The sequence below is a fragment of the Myotis nattereri genome, assembly GCF_964212035.1.
Source record: "Myotis nattereri genome assembly, chromosome: 8".
Taxonomy (NCBI): Eukaryota; Metazoa; Chordata; class Mammalia; order Chiroptera; family Vespertilionidae; genus Myotis; species Myotis nattereri.
Genome location: NC_138083.1, coordinates 54185684 through 54201935, shown reverse-complemented (window position 1 = coordinate 54201935; position 16252 = coordinate 54185684). Strand labels below are relative to the sequence as shown.

At 51.1% G+C, this 16252-nt stretch overlaps 1 protein-coding gene across 2 annotated transcripts in view; it reads right to left on the bottom strand.

Annotated features, from left to right (window-relative positions):
* SALL3 (spalt like transcription factor 3) overlaps positions 1-8221 on the bottom strand; it is a gene marked incomplete at its 5' end in the record, with an annotated part of 22145 nt that extends 13924 nt beyond the window's left edge. For both annotated transcript variants that reach the window (XM_081096918.1, XM_081096919.1), the window contains one exon: positions 8140-8221. In XM_081096918.1, the coding sequence (XP_080953044.1) occupies positions 8140-8221 (82 nt within the window). The remainder of the gene's footprint in view (positions 1-8139) is intronic.
* Positions 8222-16252: the final 8031 nt, after the last annotated feature.

Sequence of the window (16252 nt, the reverse complement as noted above, 5' to 3'; positions counted from 1 at the left end):
CATAAAATAAGTTGTTATAACTCGATGGCTCTGCACATTACAATGACTAAATGCATTGTGTTACAGTGTGGATGTGCTAATCTGGCAGTATTTGTTCATTTTGAAAAATGCTTTCTGCCACAAGAAAACACATCTGAGAAAAATCTGAATGCAGCTCACAGTTTTATCACATAACTTCCAAAGCCCTTTAATCCTGCCATTGTTTTAAGCCGATATTAAGCCGGATTCAGATGTACTCGACCACCTTTTAATGAAATTTACATTTAAACTGACCTTTGTGTCCTAAAAATAGAAGTTATTACCTCCATTAGTTAATATAGCTGAAATTCTGTATTTCAAGGTAAAAGCGTTCCATGAGCCACTGTAACAGTACACTTTTGAGACATCTATTTCTAATGCAATTGGAAAGTCATTCTTTCTTAAGGGGGAATTGAAAAACAAGCATTGCAAACATTATCATTAATGTCAAAGCAATTTATTTTTAACATACTGACGATTCAACGACTAAGATTTCAAATTGTAAGCAGGCGCAGGACGAGGCAGGAATTTATAGTGCGTAAGGGTTACATCAGAACAAGCGAAGAAAAATGCCAGCCAATCCCCCCGAGCCTCCCATCCTGGGGAGCAGGAGTTCTCAGGTGACTTGCCCCTCGCTGTGCATCAGTGTGAGGAAGATGCTGCTCTGGGAACAGTCTGCTCTGTGAACCAGTCCCAGCCCATAGCACCGGGTCGAGCCCTGGACTTCATGACGAATCTGCTGCCTGAACGTGTCAGGAGGGAGGACACAGCTGAGCATAAAGCCATCAGTGTAAGAGGAAATGTGTAATTAGTCTACAGCGATCCCCCCACTGGCTGTTTATATCTAAGATTATTCTAACTCCATCACTGCTCACACCTTCTAGACTCTAGGAGTGTTCTCAACCTTCCTAATGCCGCGACCCTTTAATACAGCTCCTCATGTGTGGTGACCCCCAACCATAAAATTATTTTCGTTGCTACTTCATAACTGTAATTTTGCTACTGTTATGAATCCTCATGTAAATATCTGATATGCAGGATGTATTTTCATTGTTACAAGTTGAACATAATTAAAGCATAGCGATTAATCACAAGAACAATATGTAATTATATATGTTTTCCGATGGTCTTAGGCGACCCCTGTGAAAGGGTCGTTCGACCCCCAGGTTGAGAACCGCTGCTCTAGAGCAAGTTCTGCTTCTCACTTCCGTAGGAGAGGGAAAGTGGGTCCAGCGGCCTTTCCGATAAAGCCCCTAACAAAAGGACAGAGCTTCAGTGACAGTCTCAGAAACGGATTTTTTTTCTTCTCACTAATATAACACACAGAGAATGTTTAACAAAAATGTTCCTATTCATAGGATCAACTCTCTCAGTGTGAAAGGCCCTCCCCCTCAAAAATAACCCCCTCTCAATTGTTTCACAATTCCCCCAGCTTCAATTCCTGATCTTTTAAATACTATACACGCATCATGTTTTCACTGTCTCCTAAAGAACGACGCGGCGGAAGACAGGCAGAATGTCTTTTTGAAGCCACGAGGGAAAAGAATTGTTGCAACATATATAAAGATATTGGAGACATGGAGCTTTCTTTAAACATTTCAAACTGCAGTTCTTAGTATGGCTTTGTATTTTCTCTTTTCAGGAGCACAGCGCCTTGTAAATAAACTAAGCAATTACAAAGAAGTAGTAAATCGACATTTTTTAAATTTTGTTTCTGAGCCTCAACCGCTCACCTTTACTCTGCTACACTTTTGTTACACATTTTAACTCCCCCCCCCCCCCATTAACAAAAGAGGTAAACTCGTTCAGTATGGGAGAAGAATGTTAACTTCTCCACTTTAATTAGTAACTTTTAAAAGGCCACGTGGGTCTTTAGGAGCGAAAATCCTACTTTCCCCTTTGCCTTTACCATTCCTGAAAAATCTAGAAAGCATTTTTCAAGTTTTCCTAAATTGTCAGGAGACACTTATTTTCTTGCAAATTAATTCCTTTTAACTCCTTATGATAGCTTTGAATCCCATAAAGAAAGATGAATTATCACATACTGAGCCCAAGCTGCGACACAGGAGGAGACAAATAGAGACCCCCACTGTGTCTAACAATGTAGAAGAAATTCCAGACGCAACAGAAAAATTGTGTCCTTTTCCCCAGACCCCAGGCTGGAGAGCCCGGAGCCGACGGTGGAGGGCACTGTCGCTATGCCGAACACCACTGCGGACCCGCGTGCCTGCTCCGCTCCGCTCTGCTCCGCTCCGCGGCCCACAGCTCAAATTTGTTAAGTAACGACCACCTGTGGCACAGCCACCAACCGTCTTCTGCTGAAACATTTGCAGTTTTTAATCTGTGTGGTGAGGCACCCGGGCGGTTGAGCACTCTCCTCTCTGGCCACAAGCAGACGGAGAGCAGACACACACCCCACTTGTTCTAACTATCTGCCTGGATGCTGTGGCAAAGAATAAGATGTTTGTGACACTTCAAGGTTGCACAATAGTTCTTTCATCGCGACGGTAGGCTGTGGTCACACTTCTGATGGACACTCACACATCACTATCTATGCCTGAGGACAGCACAGACCTGAAGTAGGTCAGCCCAGGAGAACGATCTCATCAAAATTCCCGTGAGGGGTGAAAACGAGGTTTGCGCAGGTCACTGTGGGTCAGGATTCTGAAGGCTTACACGCAGATCTGACACATGGACTTTAACGTGCTACTTCACGACTACTCGAAAGTGCCCCAGCCCTAGTCATCCTTCACATCCACTATTCATAAAACTCAGAAATAAGCAAAACCTCTCAGAGGTACCAACACCTGGGTCTAAATGGCCCTAGGGAGGCAGGAATGACCCTGTGTCCAGAAACAGGGCTGGATCACTGTCCCAGTCAGACTGCCGCTTGCACTTGGGGAGGCCATTCAATCATCTCCACTCATCATCACACTCCAGCGCACTGTTGCATTTCTATGGGCAAAGTTTACACATGTGCAAAAAATCATCCTGGAAAAGCCACTGCCCCGGTCACTGAGGCTGGTGGCTCTGCATGTCCACGGTCACACAATAGAATTCCCAAACAGCGCTGCGAGGTCCCTCTCCAAAAGAGGGCCAGTGATGCCGAAGAATTAAGGCCGAGTGGCACCGCACCTGCAGGGTTAATTAAACAGTTCAAGATGTAATAGCCGTACAAAAGAAAACCGTTCTCTGTCCTTTTAAGAACTATAAACACTTGTGCTGAACGAGACGGGCGTCTGATAAGCTGAGCAGCCAGAGCAAGCGCGAGGTCTCCAGTTAACACTCGAATTCAGTGTTAACACTTAACAGAACAGTGCTGAGTCCTGTTGCCAAGGTCAACAGCACAGATGCACTAATTGTATTATGAGCTTGACATCTAGTGGCCACCATGGCAGGCCGAAGCAGGCAAAGGTTAAACCAGCAAGGCTTGTCAAAGCTCTTCTAACGACCCACCTTCAGGGAGCCGGGTCTGAAGCTGGCCAGCCCTGCAGCCCCACCTTCTCCCAGACCTCAGACAGCAGGGCCTAGGCCGCTGGCAGCAGGCTTTCCAGAAGGCAGAGGGGGTGGGGATCTTGGAGGGTGAGCAGAACTACTCTGGGGTAGTGGGAGAGCACAGCCCCCCCCTCACCCCCCCCCTCACCCCCGCCCAGGACAAGGTTTAGATATAGCATCATCCGGTCTCTCAGGCGGCCATCGTTCAGCCTGGAGAACTCTTCTCTTTAATTAACAAACAGATCAACCCTAATCTCTAACCTAAGTGGCGCCCATTACGTTATTTTATTATTTCAATTAATATTTTACACTTTCTGTTACACACTTTGCTTTATTTGTTGGCTTGGGAATCACACAGACAGCTCACTGCACTTTAAATCATAAAGGTGTTCAAATTAGAAGATAAAAACCTAAGGATGAGTTTGCTTTTTTTTTTTTTTTTAAACACAAACGTTATTTAAGAACGTATTAAAACACTGGATTTTTACAGATTTTGTTTACGTGTGATTTTATGAAATGTGTAGCAATGTAGTTTATGCTATAATTACATGCCTGCTCACAAACAGCACAATTAGCTTTCATCTTCACAAGACTAGGTAGGACACATTGGCCTGATTCTGGCAACTAGTCGAGGGATCATGTGGGCAAATAAAAACTAACAGGAGAACAAAACCTTTCAAAAATTACCCTTCTGAAACTGTTCTGCAGCATAAAGACGGTGCATAACCTCATTAGCAGTTAAGAAGATTTTAATTTTACTTGAATAAAAGCCTGTGCCAATACTGACATTTAAGAATGTTAAATTCCAACTGATGCTCAGTGCAGAGCTAAACCTTGGTTTTATTCTGAATGCCCCCCCCCCCCCCCACACACACACCCAGAAAAAGAAAATGTTCTGAGAGCTACCTTGAGAAGAATGGAACAGCCTGAAAGATTGCAGTTGGAAATGAAATCTGACCCACTTTTGCCATCATTTTGTATACAAAAAATAATCAGCTTGCTAAGTAATTCCTGCTGTTGGGCCATACCTTTTTCTCTTCCTGGCTCTGAACAGATCTAAAAATACTGGATTATCAAATGTTGGGGAAGTTTAAAATGTACATAAAACCCCCACTGTTAGGTAATCAGCTCTTCCTCTGTGAGGTGGGAATTAATTGGCAGGCTTTCCGTTGACCACCGAGTAACGCATTTTTTAAAAAGGTACGGTTTTTAAATGTTATTTTTAAAATAAATGTTTCTAAAGTCCTCCTCTCCCCTTTCCCTCTTACTTACTTTTCACCTTTCCCATCTCAGAGAAAACAATCTGCCTACCAATGTTTAGAAAATGGCCCCAGTGTTGCTTCCTTTTCGAATGCTGAATTGTAAATGTGTCTTGGGGGGGGGGGGGGGGGCTCAAGGCAAACCATGCATATACAGATAAAAGAGAAAAGCTTTCTGCACGGAGGGCGAGGGCGGGGGGCCTCCTTCCCCTTAACTTAAACACAGTTTGTGAATACCACTGGTAAATTCTTAAATCACATGCTCACCATATTTAAAAGGATTTTTTAAGATAGCCATATGACTGAAAATAAAAACACACTTTGAAGCAATTAGTGCTAACAAACAAAACATACGATGGCAAATTGTTTTAAATTATAACATCCTTTTGTTCTTCCTTAAACACGTTTTCTTTCTAATGACAGTAAATTGCATTTTTATAAAATTGTGTTTTATATGATAACGGGTAGCAAGGTTGCACCTTTTAAAGTTCTTAGGAGGTGTGTTAAGCACTCTTCTGTCATTGGAAGTTTTAATTACTTTTTCTTAGAACAAAAATACTCAGCTGGCTCCCAGGATTTCATTATTGGTGGCATACATTTAACTGAATCATAAGCTGCAACACATTTATTTTTAAATTTTCAGAAACAGTTAAAGATTCTTCTTCTGGGGAATGTAAGTCTCAGTCACCCTTAAATTTTACAACAGGATAACTTTGCAACTTCACAAAAATCATTATTACTTTTTCCTCATTCTAAATACATAACCATATTTCATCCCTACAGTAATAAAGTTCAGATAGCATGGAAGCTGTTTTTGGATAGCTATCTTTTCTCATTGCTTGCCTAAAAACCAAGGTCTGGGGAAAAAAAGTCTTCTTTCTTTTTTAAGAAATAAAGTCTTTTTCCTGTAAGTGAATGTGGCTGTGGATCTCTGCCACCCCTTGTTATACATATAATGTCTGTTTTTCATGCATTATCAAGAGCCTTCAAATTTACAGTATGCATCTACTGCTTTAATTAAAGTCACACTCAAAGTGATACAAAGGAATTACTTAGTTTCTGAAACAATGTAAACTAACTTAGCCTTCTTGTAACTTCATGCATGGTCTGTTTACTTCCATTGTGTTTAAAAAAGTTAAAATTTTGAGAAGATCTGATTCATGCTGGAGTAATTTAGTTCTCACAACCATTTATCTTTAAAAATTATTTTAGCTATCTGACTAATGACGACCAGCACGGCAGAGTAACACATGAGTGTTCCTTGAGTGAGCAGAGAACACAGTATCTTTTATGCTCTGTAAACAATCAGCTTCAGAATAATTAAATCAGAAAGAACTATTTTTAAATAGTTTGTCTAAACTATCCTTAAAATAATGGAGGAAACACACTACTTGACAAAGGCTCAGCCCCAGACAAGCTGTTTTTGGACTGTTGCAAAATATGATCAGAAACTGTGTTAATATCTGGAACACAACTCTGAATGGCGTAAAAACACAGGTTTGGCAGAAACTTTAATCCTACGGTAGGTATAAAACCCGAATGTTTCACCTCTGAATAAATTCAGTAACAACAGGGGGAATTCAAAATGACTTGTAAATAATTTATTCCATCCTAGGTTTTCAAATATGGCCCATATACCCCTAATATGTTTACACTATTAGGTTCACCAAGCTCACATTTCTGAAGTGAAATTAAAAATGAATAGCAGAGCCTCCGCTTGTTAATTGTTAAATACCAGAGGTTTTACTCTATTAATTAAAATATGCTTTAATAAGAGGAGACATTGCACATTTTGATAACAACCCTACAAAGCTGAGAAGTATTTACATTGTTGCATTTTAGGGCGCCTGTGAAAGCCGATTTTAAGCTATTCAGGAGCCACAATAATAAAGCTTTAAAATTCCTCACTGGGATGCAATGTAGTTCTTTTGAAGGGAAGACTGTCTTTCTCATTCGGCAGAAATAAATCCATTCATTTGATCATGTAGTCATTGAGGGCAATACAAAACAAACCAAGTGTGAGAAATTCTATGTGATGAAGTAAACAAAACAAAAAAATCCATTTCCATGACAAAAAGATTCTTTGTCCCTAATCCACCCACCATATGCAAGCGTTTCTTTTTAGCATATCTCCGGTTCCAATCTTGGGTGACGGGGCTGCACAGGATCGGGGCCTCACCTCTGAGCGACAGAAAGGCCCAGTTGACGAATTTTATTTAATGAGTTCCCGGCCGCGTCCTAAGCGTTTTCCCCTTGCTCCCGATGTGCAGTGTACCTGCTTCCTCAAACTTCACCACACCGTGTGATCAATGCCCATCCTGTGATTTTCTGCAGAAAGCCTGATTCTCATGGTAAAAGGATGGGTATCGGCCTCCAAATTTATAATCGGTTAATCCAAAAGTTAGGCGACGTGTTTTTTAAGGAATGAATTATCTGACGTCCGAGCTGCGGTGCAGCTGCGGCGGGCCGCTCTGAGTCCTGGTGTCGCACCCTGGGGACCCCCGCAGACCCAGGATGGCACCGCTCGGATTCCGGCCCAAAACTTCCCGAGAGGAGGTCGGGCCGCCTGCGCCGGGCTTACTTGCGCGGATGCTACCTTCACTCGGGGACAAGGAGGAACTCCCTGCGGCGCCGCGGAAACGCCAGAGCAGGCCGAGCAAACCGAGCAAACTTAGAGCCGCCTAGACGTGCCGGGTCCGCCGCGTGCCAGTAACACCCCCCCAGTGCCGCGGCCGAGCTCACCCCGGATTAAGCCCCAAGCGGCCATTAGGCAAGGCCAGGCGACAGTGCCTGCTCGCTCCGGAACCAGATCTTTGGTTTGCCAGTGCGCCGGGACTCCCGGCTCCGCGGCCTCAGGGCGCACGAGGAGGACAGTGCGGGTGGGGGCAGGCCGAGGTCGGGCGGTGGCTTCTCTCCGAACGCGCACCGCCAGGGCGCCCAGAGCCGAACAAAGGTGCCTAGCCCGCGTCCAGCGGTAGGTGAACCTCGTACGCGTCCCCGCCGCTGCCCCTGCCCAGGGAACGCCCGGGTCGCCGAGGACCGCCCCGGGTCTGGGCGCAGGGAGCCTGGGGGGCGGCACGGAGGAGGTGGCGCGGGCCCCTCCCGCCCCCGCCCCCGCCCCCGCCCAGCCCCGCGCGCAGCTCCCCAACTCCCAGAAACTGAACCAAGTTTACTTCTTTCGAAAACTCTCCGCGCAGCGCGCTCGGGTGGAGAACCGGTCCCTACAGCCCGTCTGCCCGGGATGGGCGCTGCGCGGCGGACACTGGTTCGCTGGAGCCAGGGAACTTCCCCCGTCTTCGGCGCGCGGTCGCACTCACCGCCCGGCCATCCCCAACCCCCCGCCACCCGCCACCTCGCGACCCCTCACCGTGCTCCGGAGCGCCTTCCGGGGGCGGCAGCTCCTCGTCCGACTTGAGGTGCTGAGGCTTGGCCTGCTTGCGTCGAGACATGCTGCTAACAGCGCGCGGGCCCCGCGCGGGACAGCGGCATCAGCGGGGCGGCCGGCGGGGACGGCGCGGGGCGGCCGGGCGAGCGCGGGGCGCGGGGCGCGGGCGGCGGCGGCGGCTGCGCGGGCCGCGCATGGGGCTGAGTAATTAGGCTGGTGAATAATGCATGTCCATTAGCGGAGGGCCGCGCCGATTGGCCGGCCTCCAGCGGACTCCGGCGGCCTATGCAAATGAGGCCGCGCTTGCAATTAGCGGCCGCGCGGGCGAGGAGGCGGCCGGCGCCCGGGGACCTGGGAGCGCGCCGCCCGGCGCCGCCTACATCGCGGGCTCCGCGCTCCCCGGCGCCCAGGTACGGCTTGGCGGCCCGGAGCCGGCGGGCGCGGCGGCCGCCCCTGCCCAAGGCGCAGGCAGCAAACTTTGGCGGCGTCCGCGCGGCGCCGTCTCCGCCGGCGCGCCGGGCTCTCCCCTTTATAGAGTGTCTGCGCCGCCGCCCGCGCCCCGCGCCGCGCCCCCCCGCCGCCGCCCGGCCGCCCCTCCCGGAGAGAGCGGCCGCGGGCAGGGCTCCGGCCGGCGCCTTTGTCTCCCGGGCGGCTCGGGCGCCGCGCCTCCTGCGCTCCGGGGCACGGAGGGCTGTCCGGCCGCTTTCGTTCCTGGGCAGCGGGTCGCAGCACCGTTCGGCGTGCCAGTCCCTCTCCGGCTCGGGTGCCCCTTCTCTCCGGACCTTCTCTTCCGGCTCCTGTTCCTTCCTCGGGCTCCCAAGGCGGCTGGCCCGGCTCCGAGGCTCACGGCCGGAGCGGAGCGGAGTGCGCACGCCGGGGTGGCAGGACTTCGGCAAGACCAACTTTCCGGTTCGGAAGCGGCGCGGGCCGTGCGGCTCCTCCCCTCCCCTCCCCTCCCCTCCGCTCCCCCCTGTTCCTCCCCCCTCTGGGCCCCTCCGACTCCAGAGCGACCGCCCCGCCCGCGGCCACCACCGGGGCCACCACGGCCCCTTCGGCCCCCTCGGCCGCCCGCCGAGCCTCCCCGTTGCCAGAGGCTCCTTAAATCCGGGGAAGGGAGGGGATGGCAGGGCTCCGATGTCCCTCCCCCCACTTTCCTTTCCCGAAGGCTGCGGTGCCGAGGCACCTGCGGGAGTGGGCAGGGGCACAGGGTGCCCAGAGGCCGCGCGACTCAAAGTTCCAAGTCCACGAAAGTCCCGCGTGCAGCCCACTGTGCTATGGCTTTGGGGGGTGGGGTGGGGGTGTGACTTGGTGGGGGAGGGGGAGGTGAGGGGGTCGCGCACGTCTGGACTGACACCCTCCAGCGGCCGACGCCGCGCGCTCCCAGCACACGCACCCACTATTCTCCTGCGGTCACACGCACGCGCCCTCGCAACCGCGCGTGCACCCCTACTCGCAGCGATGCACACGCGCTCTCGCCCACTCCCGCGCGTGTCCTCCATCCCCGAGCGGTAGCCAGGATGTGCCGAGGCCCTGCCGTCACCGCGCCCGCGTCCCTCGCCCCTCGCCCAGCATGTCTTTTTAATTTACTAAATTTCTTATTTTTGTCTTTACAAGTGGCCCTGTCTAGTACGTAGCTTTGGCACAGATGGCCTCCCGGCGTGTTCCCCAGTTTTGTGCGCTTGCGGGGCAACTGGCGGTGACCAGCCAGCCCCGGGTGCTGGGAGCGCTGCGAGCTCCTTTTGTGGCTGGGGATGGGGTTGGGCTTGGCTGTGGGACACCAGCCCCCAGGACGGACCCTGATCCTGAGCCGCTCGCCTGGCTCACCGATGGCTGCTTCCCCATTCTAGAATCTTCCCTCTTCCCAGCTCGCGCTCTCCCGCCAGCGTCTAACAGTGTAAGTTTCACGAAGCAATAGCTTTGGGCTCCAGGAAAGCGCAGGGAAATCATACCAAGGAACGAAGTGCGCAGGTTGGAATCGTCTGCAAACATCCCCGCCACCACTTTTGCAAAATAAAATAAAATCCCTTAATGTTGGTTTTGGTTTTGGTTTTGGTTTTTTGGTGGCAGGCATATTCATTAAGGTGATTTTGTTTTTGAAAAGAGAAAAATGATCGATATGAGTTGTCTCACACACACACACACACACACACACACACACACACACACACCACGACAGAGCTTGTATGGGGGGAAATAACCTTACTTTGCCACTGCGACGCTGTGAACTTTCGCGAAGGCTGCAAGCATTTTGGAGACACTCCTGCCTCAGGCGCCGTAGCGCTGGGCAGTGAAAACTTTGCAGCCAGTCTTAGGGGCGAGTGGGAGCCAGAAACTTTCCTGGGGAAAGAGGGGCCAGAGGGTGGGGGCGGTAGCAGAGAGTGGAGGTTTTTGCTTAATTTACAGGACAGACTAGAGTTTGGAGACGTTGCACAACCACAGTAGAAAGGTAGATGTCGGTGACTACTTTCTAGAAGAGAAAACGCAAAACCATCAGCCGTGGGTCGGCCCCTGGTTAGAGGTGCACTGCGTTTTGTGACTTGGCTAATCTTCTTCCTCTTCTTCTTCCTCGTCTTCTCCTTTATTCGACACTTTGGGGAGAAGAAGCCTGTAGCGCCCGGTGTCCGAAGCTTTTGGAGGAAGCCGGAGCCTGGCTCCCCGCAGCCTCCTGCCCCCCCCCCCCCACCCCCTCCCAGCCTCCTGGCCCGCAGGGCACCGACTCCTCCTTTTTGGGCCACTTTATGCACAGGATTCCCACCGTTTTGTTCCTAAGGCAGTTCCTACGCCCCCATTCCCCCACCCGATCTCCAATACATGGGCACGATTTCCCAAGGTCTTTCTGGGACTTCCAAACATCGATGTTTAATTTCGTCGACTTGCTTTGCATTTTCCAAGAGGTGTCGTCGAGAGAGTTTTTAAAGCCCCTCCAATGAGGGCGAACCTGAGACCCCAGCCCTTTATCTGTAAGAAGCAAGCCTCCAGATTGCAGAGGTGTCCCGCAAGTCGCGATGTGCTTTGCAAGTGGGAAGATCCTACAGGCTGCTCGGCGCTGTGCTGGACACAGTGGCTCAAGTGAGCCGCGGGAATGCCGGACGCGGAGCTCGTGGGCCTGCCTGCCCTGCGCGGGTGCAGTCCGCGCTCAGGGCCGCGAGTGGGCCTGTGGGTGCAGGTGCAGGCTTTGTGGCGTCCTCCGCGCGCGCTGCGCTGGGATTTCGTTGAGAAAATCGAGCAAAGACTGATACGCCAGGGTCAGGGAGGTTGCAAGGGGAAAGGGTCAGAGACAGAACCTGCACAAATTCTTGCCATTTGCTACAACGGCGCAGATCAGTACCTCTGGTGGCATGCCCTTTTTAAATTGACTTGGGTAAACAACATCTCCCCCCTTTCTCCCACCCGCAAAAAAGGTAAAGGTTGAAACAAAAGGCGCATTACCTCCTAACTCACCTGTTCTCCCTTCTGGGCCTCCTTCAACTACGATCTGAAACTTTTTGTTTTTATTCAAGGCAGCAAGCTTTAATGAAAATATATGCGTTTTAAGCTTGAGCCGCTGCAGTAGGTTTATTTCGAGGCGAAAAGGCGTCAACGGAATATTTTCACGGATGAGGACAAGATGTCTCTTTCAGTCTCGCCCACAGTGAAGGACACCGAGGTGTTCTTCCCAGATGCGGACATGACTCCCGCCGCCGGTGGCTCGTACATACTCGCCATCACATGACCGCTGCCTATTACAATATTGTAATACCTAAACACTATCGCAAAAACGAAAGTTGTTTTTCTCCCCTATAATTAAATCTAATTTGTTAATTGTCCTTCCTCTTGTAATGTTTTCATCTTAAGAGGCGTCACGTCATTATTTTCTCTGCTTAATATTATTTACAAATTAATACTGTATATTTTACATTAGTGAAACATGTAATTAGGTGTTTGATTTAATTTGTATCATTTATTCAGATAAAACAGCCTATCCACAGGATTGATTTGACAGTGGGAGGTTGAGGAGTTGGTTCTGTTCTAACCTCCCAGTATATTGATGCCTCCTGCCTCCGGATCCACAAGACAGTCTTACATCAGGTACCTTTGACACTTTATTTACAATATTCGTATTTCCCCAGCCACTTAATACAAAAACAGTATTCAAATATTAGAGCTCTATTTTCTGTCTCCTTTCCTTCCTTTATTCCCCCCAGATCAAAGTGCCTCTCCCTCACAGGCCTTGCCCCTCCCTCTGGTTCCGCCCCACCCCTAACTTTTGTTTAGGACCCTTACAGTTGCATCCAGCATGGTTTCATGTCTTTAATGCTGTGACAAGTGACCACTAATTGGTTCCTACTTGAGCAAAGATATTACCATGCTAATATTATTATTGGTAAGAAGAGGTAATTGATAACACCACCTGCCACTCTGGAGCAATCACAGTGATAAATGTTTCCATCAGCAGGAAATCTGTGGTCAGTGCACCACAGCCGGGCCCAACCAGCCTGTCAAGTGCCAATTATAAAGATGTTGTTTTCTATTTATGCTGGGGGTGATGGTGGTGGTGGGGGGGGGGGGCAGGGACACCTACAAAACATATAGCCCAAAGTTATATTTATGGCTTATTGAAGGTAAATTTCCCCATAAGAATAAAATGTTCTCCTTAAATAAACCAGCATAGAGCGGACTGCCCTGCCCACACCTCTCCTGTCACCCACTCTGCTTTCAAACCTATTGAGATAAATGTCTAAATATTTTTTAATAGCCACGTGCAGAGTGTATGCATCTATCCAGCACTATGTGCTGGAAGCCTTGCATGTTCATCCCAGGCTCTGTAGGCATCACAGGCAAAAACATCCATGGCCTTCATGTCACACGCAGGGAAAGATCTTCACAGGTAGGGGTGTGAGTGCTGTTAAAGTCCTTCTCTGTGACCCTTCCCATGGGTGTCCAGGCTGCACACAGAGACGGGGGGCACCAGGTGCCATGGCATGAGCGATGCTGGCCAGCTAAAACTTTGACTCCCTCCCCTACGGGGAGGCTCAAACGATTATTATTAGCTTGCATTATTAGATGCAGGCCTCAAAAGGCGAAATCAGCTATTGATAATTGCAAGAAGTATACAGCAGCTACTGTATCGATCGGCTTGTCCCTATTCCCCTGGTATGGGTGAGATAAGAAGACTCACTCTTTAGTGCAATATAATTTCTTTTGACCTATCTGCTTGCTACAGACTTATGATGAATAGCCGGAGTGGTTAAAGTCCTTTATCACGAAAGTTACCCCTTGATATAATATTGATTCTTTATAACTAGCTCCAAACACAAAAATCAAACTGTCCACTTGACCATCATCATCATCAATATCATCACAAAGCCTCTGGAATAAAGATCAGCGCCAGCCTGAAAACGCTTTCTATAATCTTCCCAGCTAATCTTTATTTGCTGATGATGAAAAGAAGGGGGGGGGGTGCGCGGGAGGACAGAGCGAGCGGAATGTCATTTGGACGAGCGAGCTCTATATTTATATGTGTTCGTATATTAGGCCTAGGCGAGGCGGCCGCTCCTGCTGAGCACCGGCGGGCCGCGCGCCCACCTCCGCCGGCTCGCCCCAACCCCTACCCCGGGGAATGGGGGCTGGGAGGCCCAGGGGGTCGGGGAGAGACGAACGGGACGCCGCGTGGGCTGCCTGACATTGGGCACAGAATGAGACCTAAGGCCTCCTGCTCGGTGGAAATCAATGTCACGCGTCCTTGGCGCTGGGCGGATGCGCTCCCAGGAGGGCAGCCGAGAGGGGCACACCAGTAGGCTCGCGGCGCGGAGGGGCCGCGCTGCCCCAGGCGCACATCAAAGGCTGCCCAGCAATCCGCGCGCATTTCCCCAATTAAGGCCATTTCCTGCCCGCCCCGCCCCCCGCGCCAGCCGGGCCGCCTGGGAGCGGGAAGGAGCGGCAGCCCTGGAGCGCGCCCGGGGGTCGTGTCCGCGCGTGGGCGCCCCCGTTCGTCTCGAGGCCGAGTTTTGGGCGCGTTTTAGGAAAGGGGCTTAGGGGTGCGTGGAGGGTTGCAGAGGGATCCCCACTTCTGCCTCCTCGAGCCGCCTGGGCCCGGTGTCCGCACCTACCTCGGCTGTCCTCGGGGACCCCTGGGCCGTGGGCTCCTAGGGCCCCTTCAGTGACAGCCCCATCTCTTCCCACCTGCATTTCTGCGACCTCGGAGGTCGAGGGCAAATGGGGAAGTGGCGGAAGGAGTGTGGCCTTTGCTCGGGACGCGCCCCCCACCTCCGGTTTTCTTATCTGCGAGGTGAGACTGGGCTGGGGCGCGGCTCCTCAGTGGCGGGACTCTAGGCTGTTTCGCCCCCTGGGTCCCGCCCCGAGGCCGGTCCGGGTTCATGACTGGGGTCACCCACGGGGGTGGGGGCTCTCGAGAGGGGATGTCAGGCCTGAGACCGGTCCAGGCTTGTCCCCGAAGAGCGTCTTCCCACGCCGGGTTTTAACTTATTGGGGTCATAGGGCCACTCCATGCGGGGCCACTCCGCCGATGGCCGCCCCAGGACGGCCTGAGGTGAAACCCACCAGCAGCTTCGTCACCCCGCGCCGCCCCGAACTCCTGGACGAGGGCCTGTGGGCGGCTGGTCCAGTGTGGTTCCCAGGGTCGGGTGGAGAGCGGAAGGGAAGCCAGCCCGGGGTGCGAATTCAGGTCCCGCCCCCTGGGAGTCCCATGTCCCCTCTGGAGAGTACGCCGCTCTGCAGAGTATGTTCAAAGGAGTTTGAGAATGGGCACACCTCCGATGTGGCCCTTCCCATCGCTCCCGGCGTTCTCCTTATCACAGTGTCATTTCTTTGGCTCCAAGCTCTGCAAAGCACAGAGCTGAAGGTCTGCAGAAAGCTGGCCTGGGGGTGCCGCTCTCACCGGAGGACCCAGAACCACGGTGATGGGGACTAAGATGACCCAGTGCAGGGGTCCCCCTCTCATTCAAGGATAAGATCTCCCCTGTGGCCTCATGCCTTAGGTAGTAGGGAGCTGGGCCGTCCTGACTGTCCTGGCAGGCCAGGCACCAGAGAGGACAAAAATCACACAGATTAGAGTCAGTTCACATTCTCCAGGAAAAAAAAAATCAAATCATGGTAGTAGAAGGAACAGTCTCACACTCAGACCATGCAGTAGGATTGATGAGCTAGATAAATCAGTAGGTATGTCCAGACGCAGGGCTGACCGCTTGCTAATGACTGTGCTTGGCCAGGTAGGACTGCAGGAATGAGGCTTTTGTCTACCTTAGAGAAGCGGCCTTCAGAGAGGAGCCCTGAGCTTCCATGCCCTGGGAGGGGTCAAACCTACGTCAGTGCAGCATGGCTGCTTTCTGCTCTGCACCGCTCACTGCCACTGAGCGGCTCTGCTTAGTAACGCGTCCTATGCCCTGACCTGAGCGTTGGACTCATCCAGACCTCGCTGTTTGAAAGCAGACATGGGGGACGTGATGCAGCTCAGTTCAAGGACGTGCCCTGCAGTGGAGGGTACACTGTCCCCAAAGACACTGAATCAGAGAAGGAGACCTTTAGAGAAGTTCTGATCACTGGGTGGAAAGTAGATTTGTCTAAAGTCTGGAAATGTTTGCTTGCATTAGAACATGTAAACCACAAAGTGGAAGGGGGCCTTATTTGCTTTATGAAGGGTTCTTCACTTCATGGCGGTGCTGTGGGATGTGGTCAGTGGGCCCGTGTTTACAGTGACCCAGCAATTTCGTAACAGCAGGCTTGCCTGCCTCCCTGAAGGAGACATGTGAGTGAGTGGCTCTCTGGAGTGGGGACGTTTTGAAAGGTGACCTTTAAGGAGGTCCTGCAAGGGGTGTGGTTGTTTTATATCCATCACCTCACTAGGAAGGGCCTGCTCTGCTCCCCCCCACCTGCCCAGTGATCTGTCCCAAACAGCAGAGGCCTCATGGTAGCATAACTAAAGATGGCAAATGGAAGAGGGGTCTAGGCATGTGAGAAATACAGACAATAATAAATGTATTAATGATGGCTGTGGCCAAAGAGAACATTCGTTTCCTGGGAGAAGGACCCCAGCAACATCTGAACCAATGGACGGAGATGCAGTTGAATCATCTGCAGTTGGGTGGGTGGGGACACC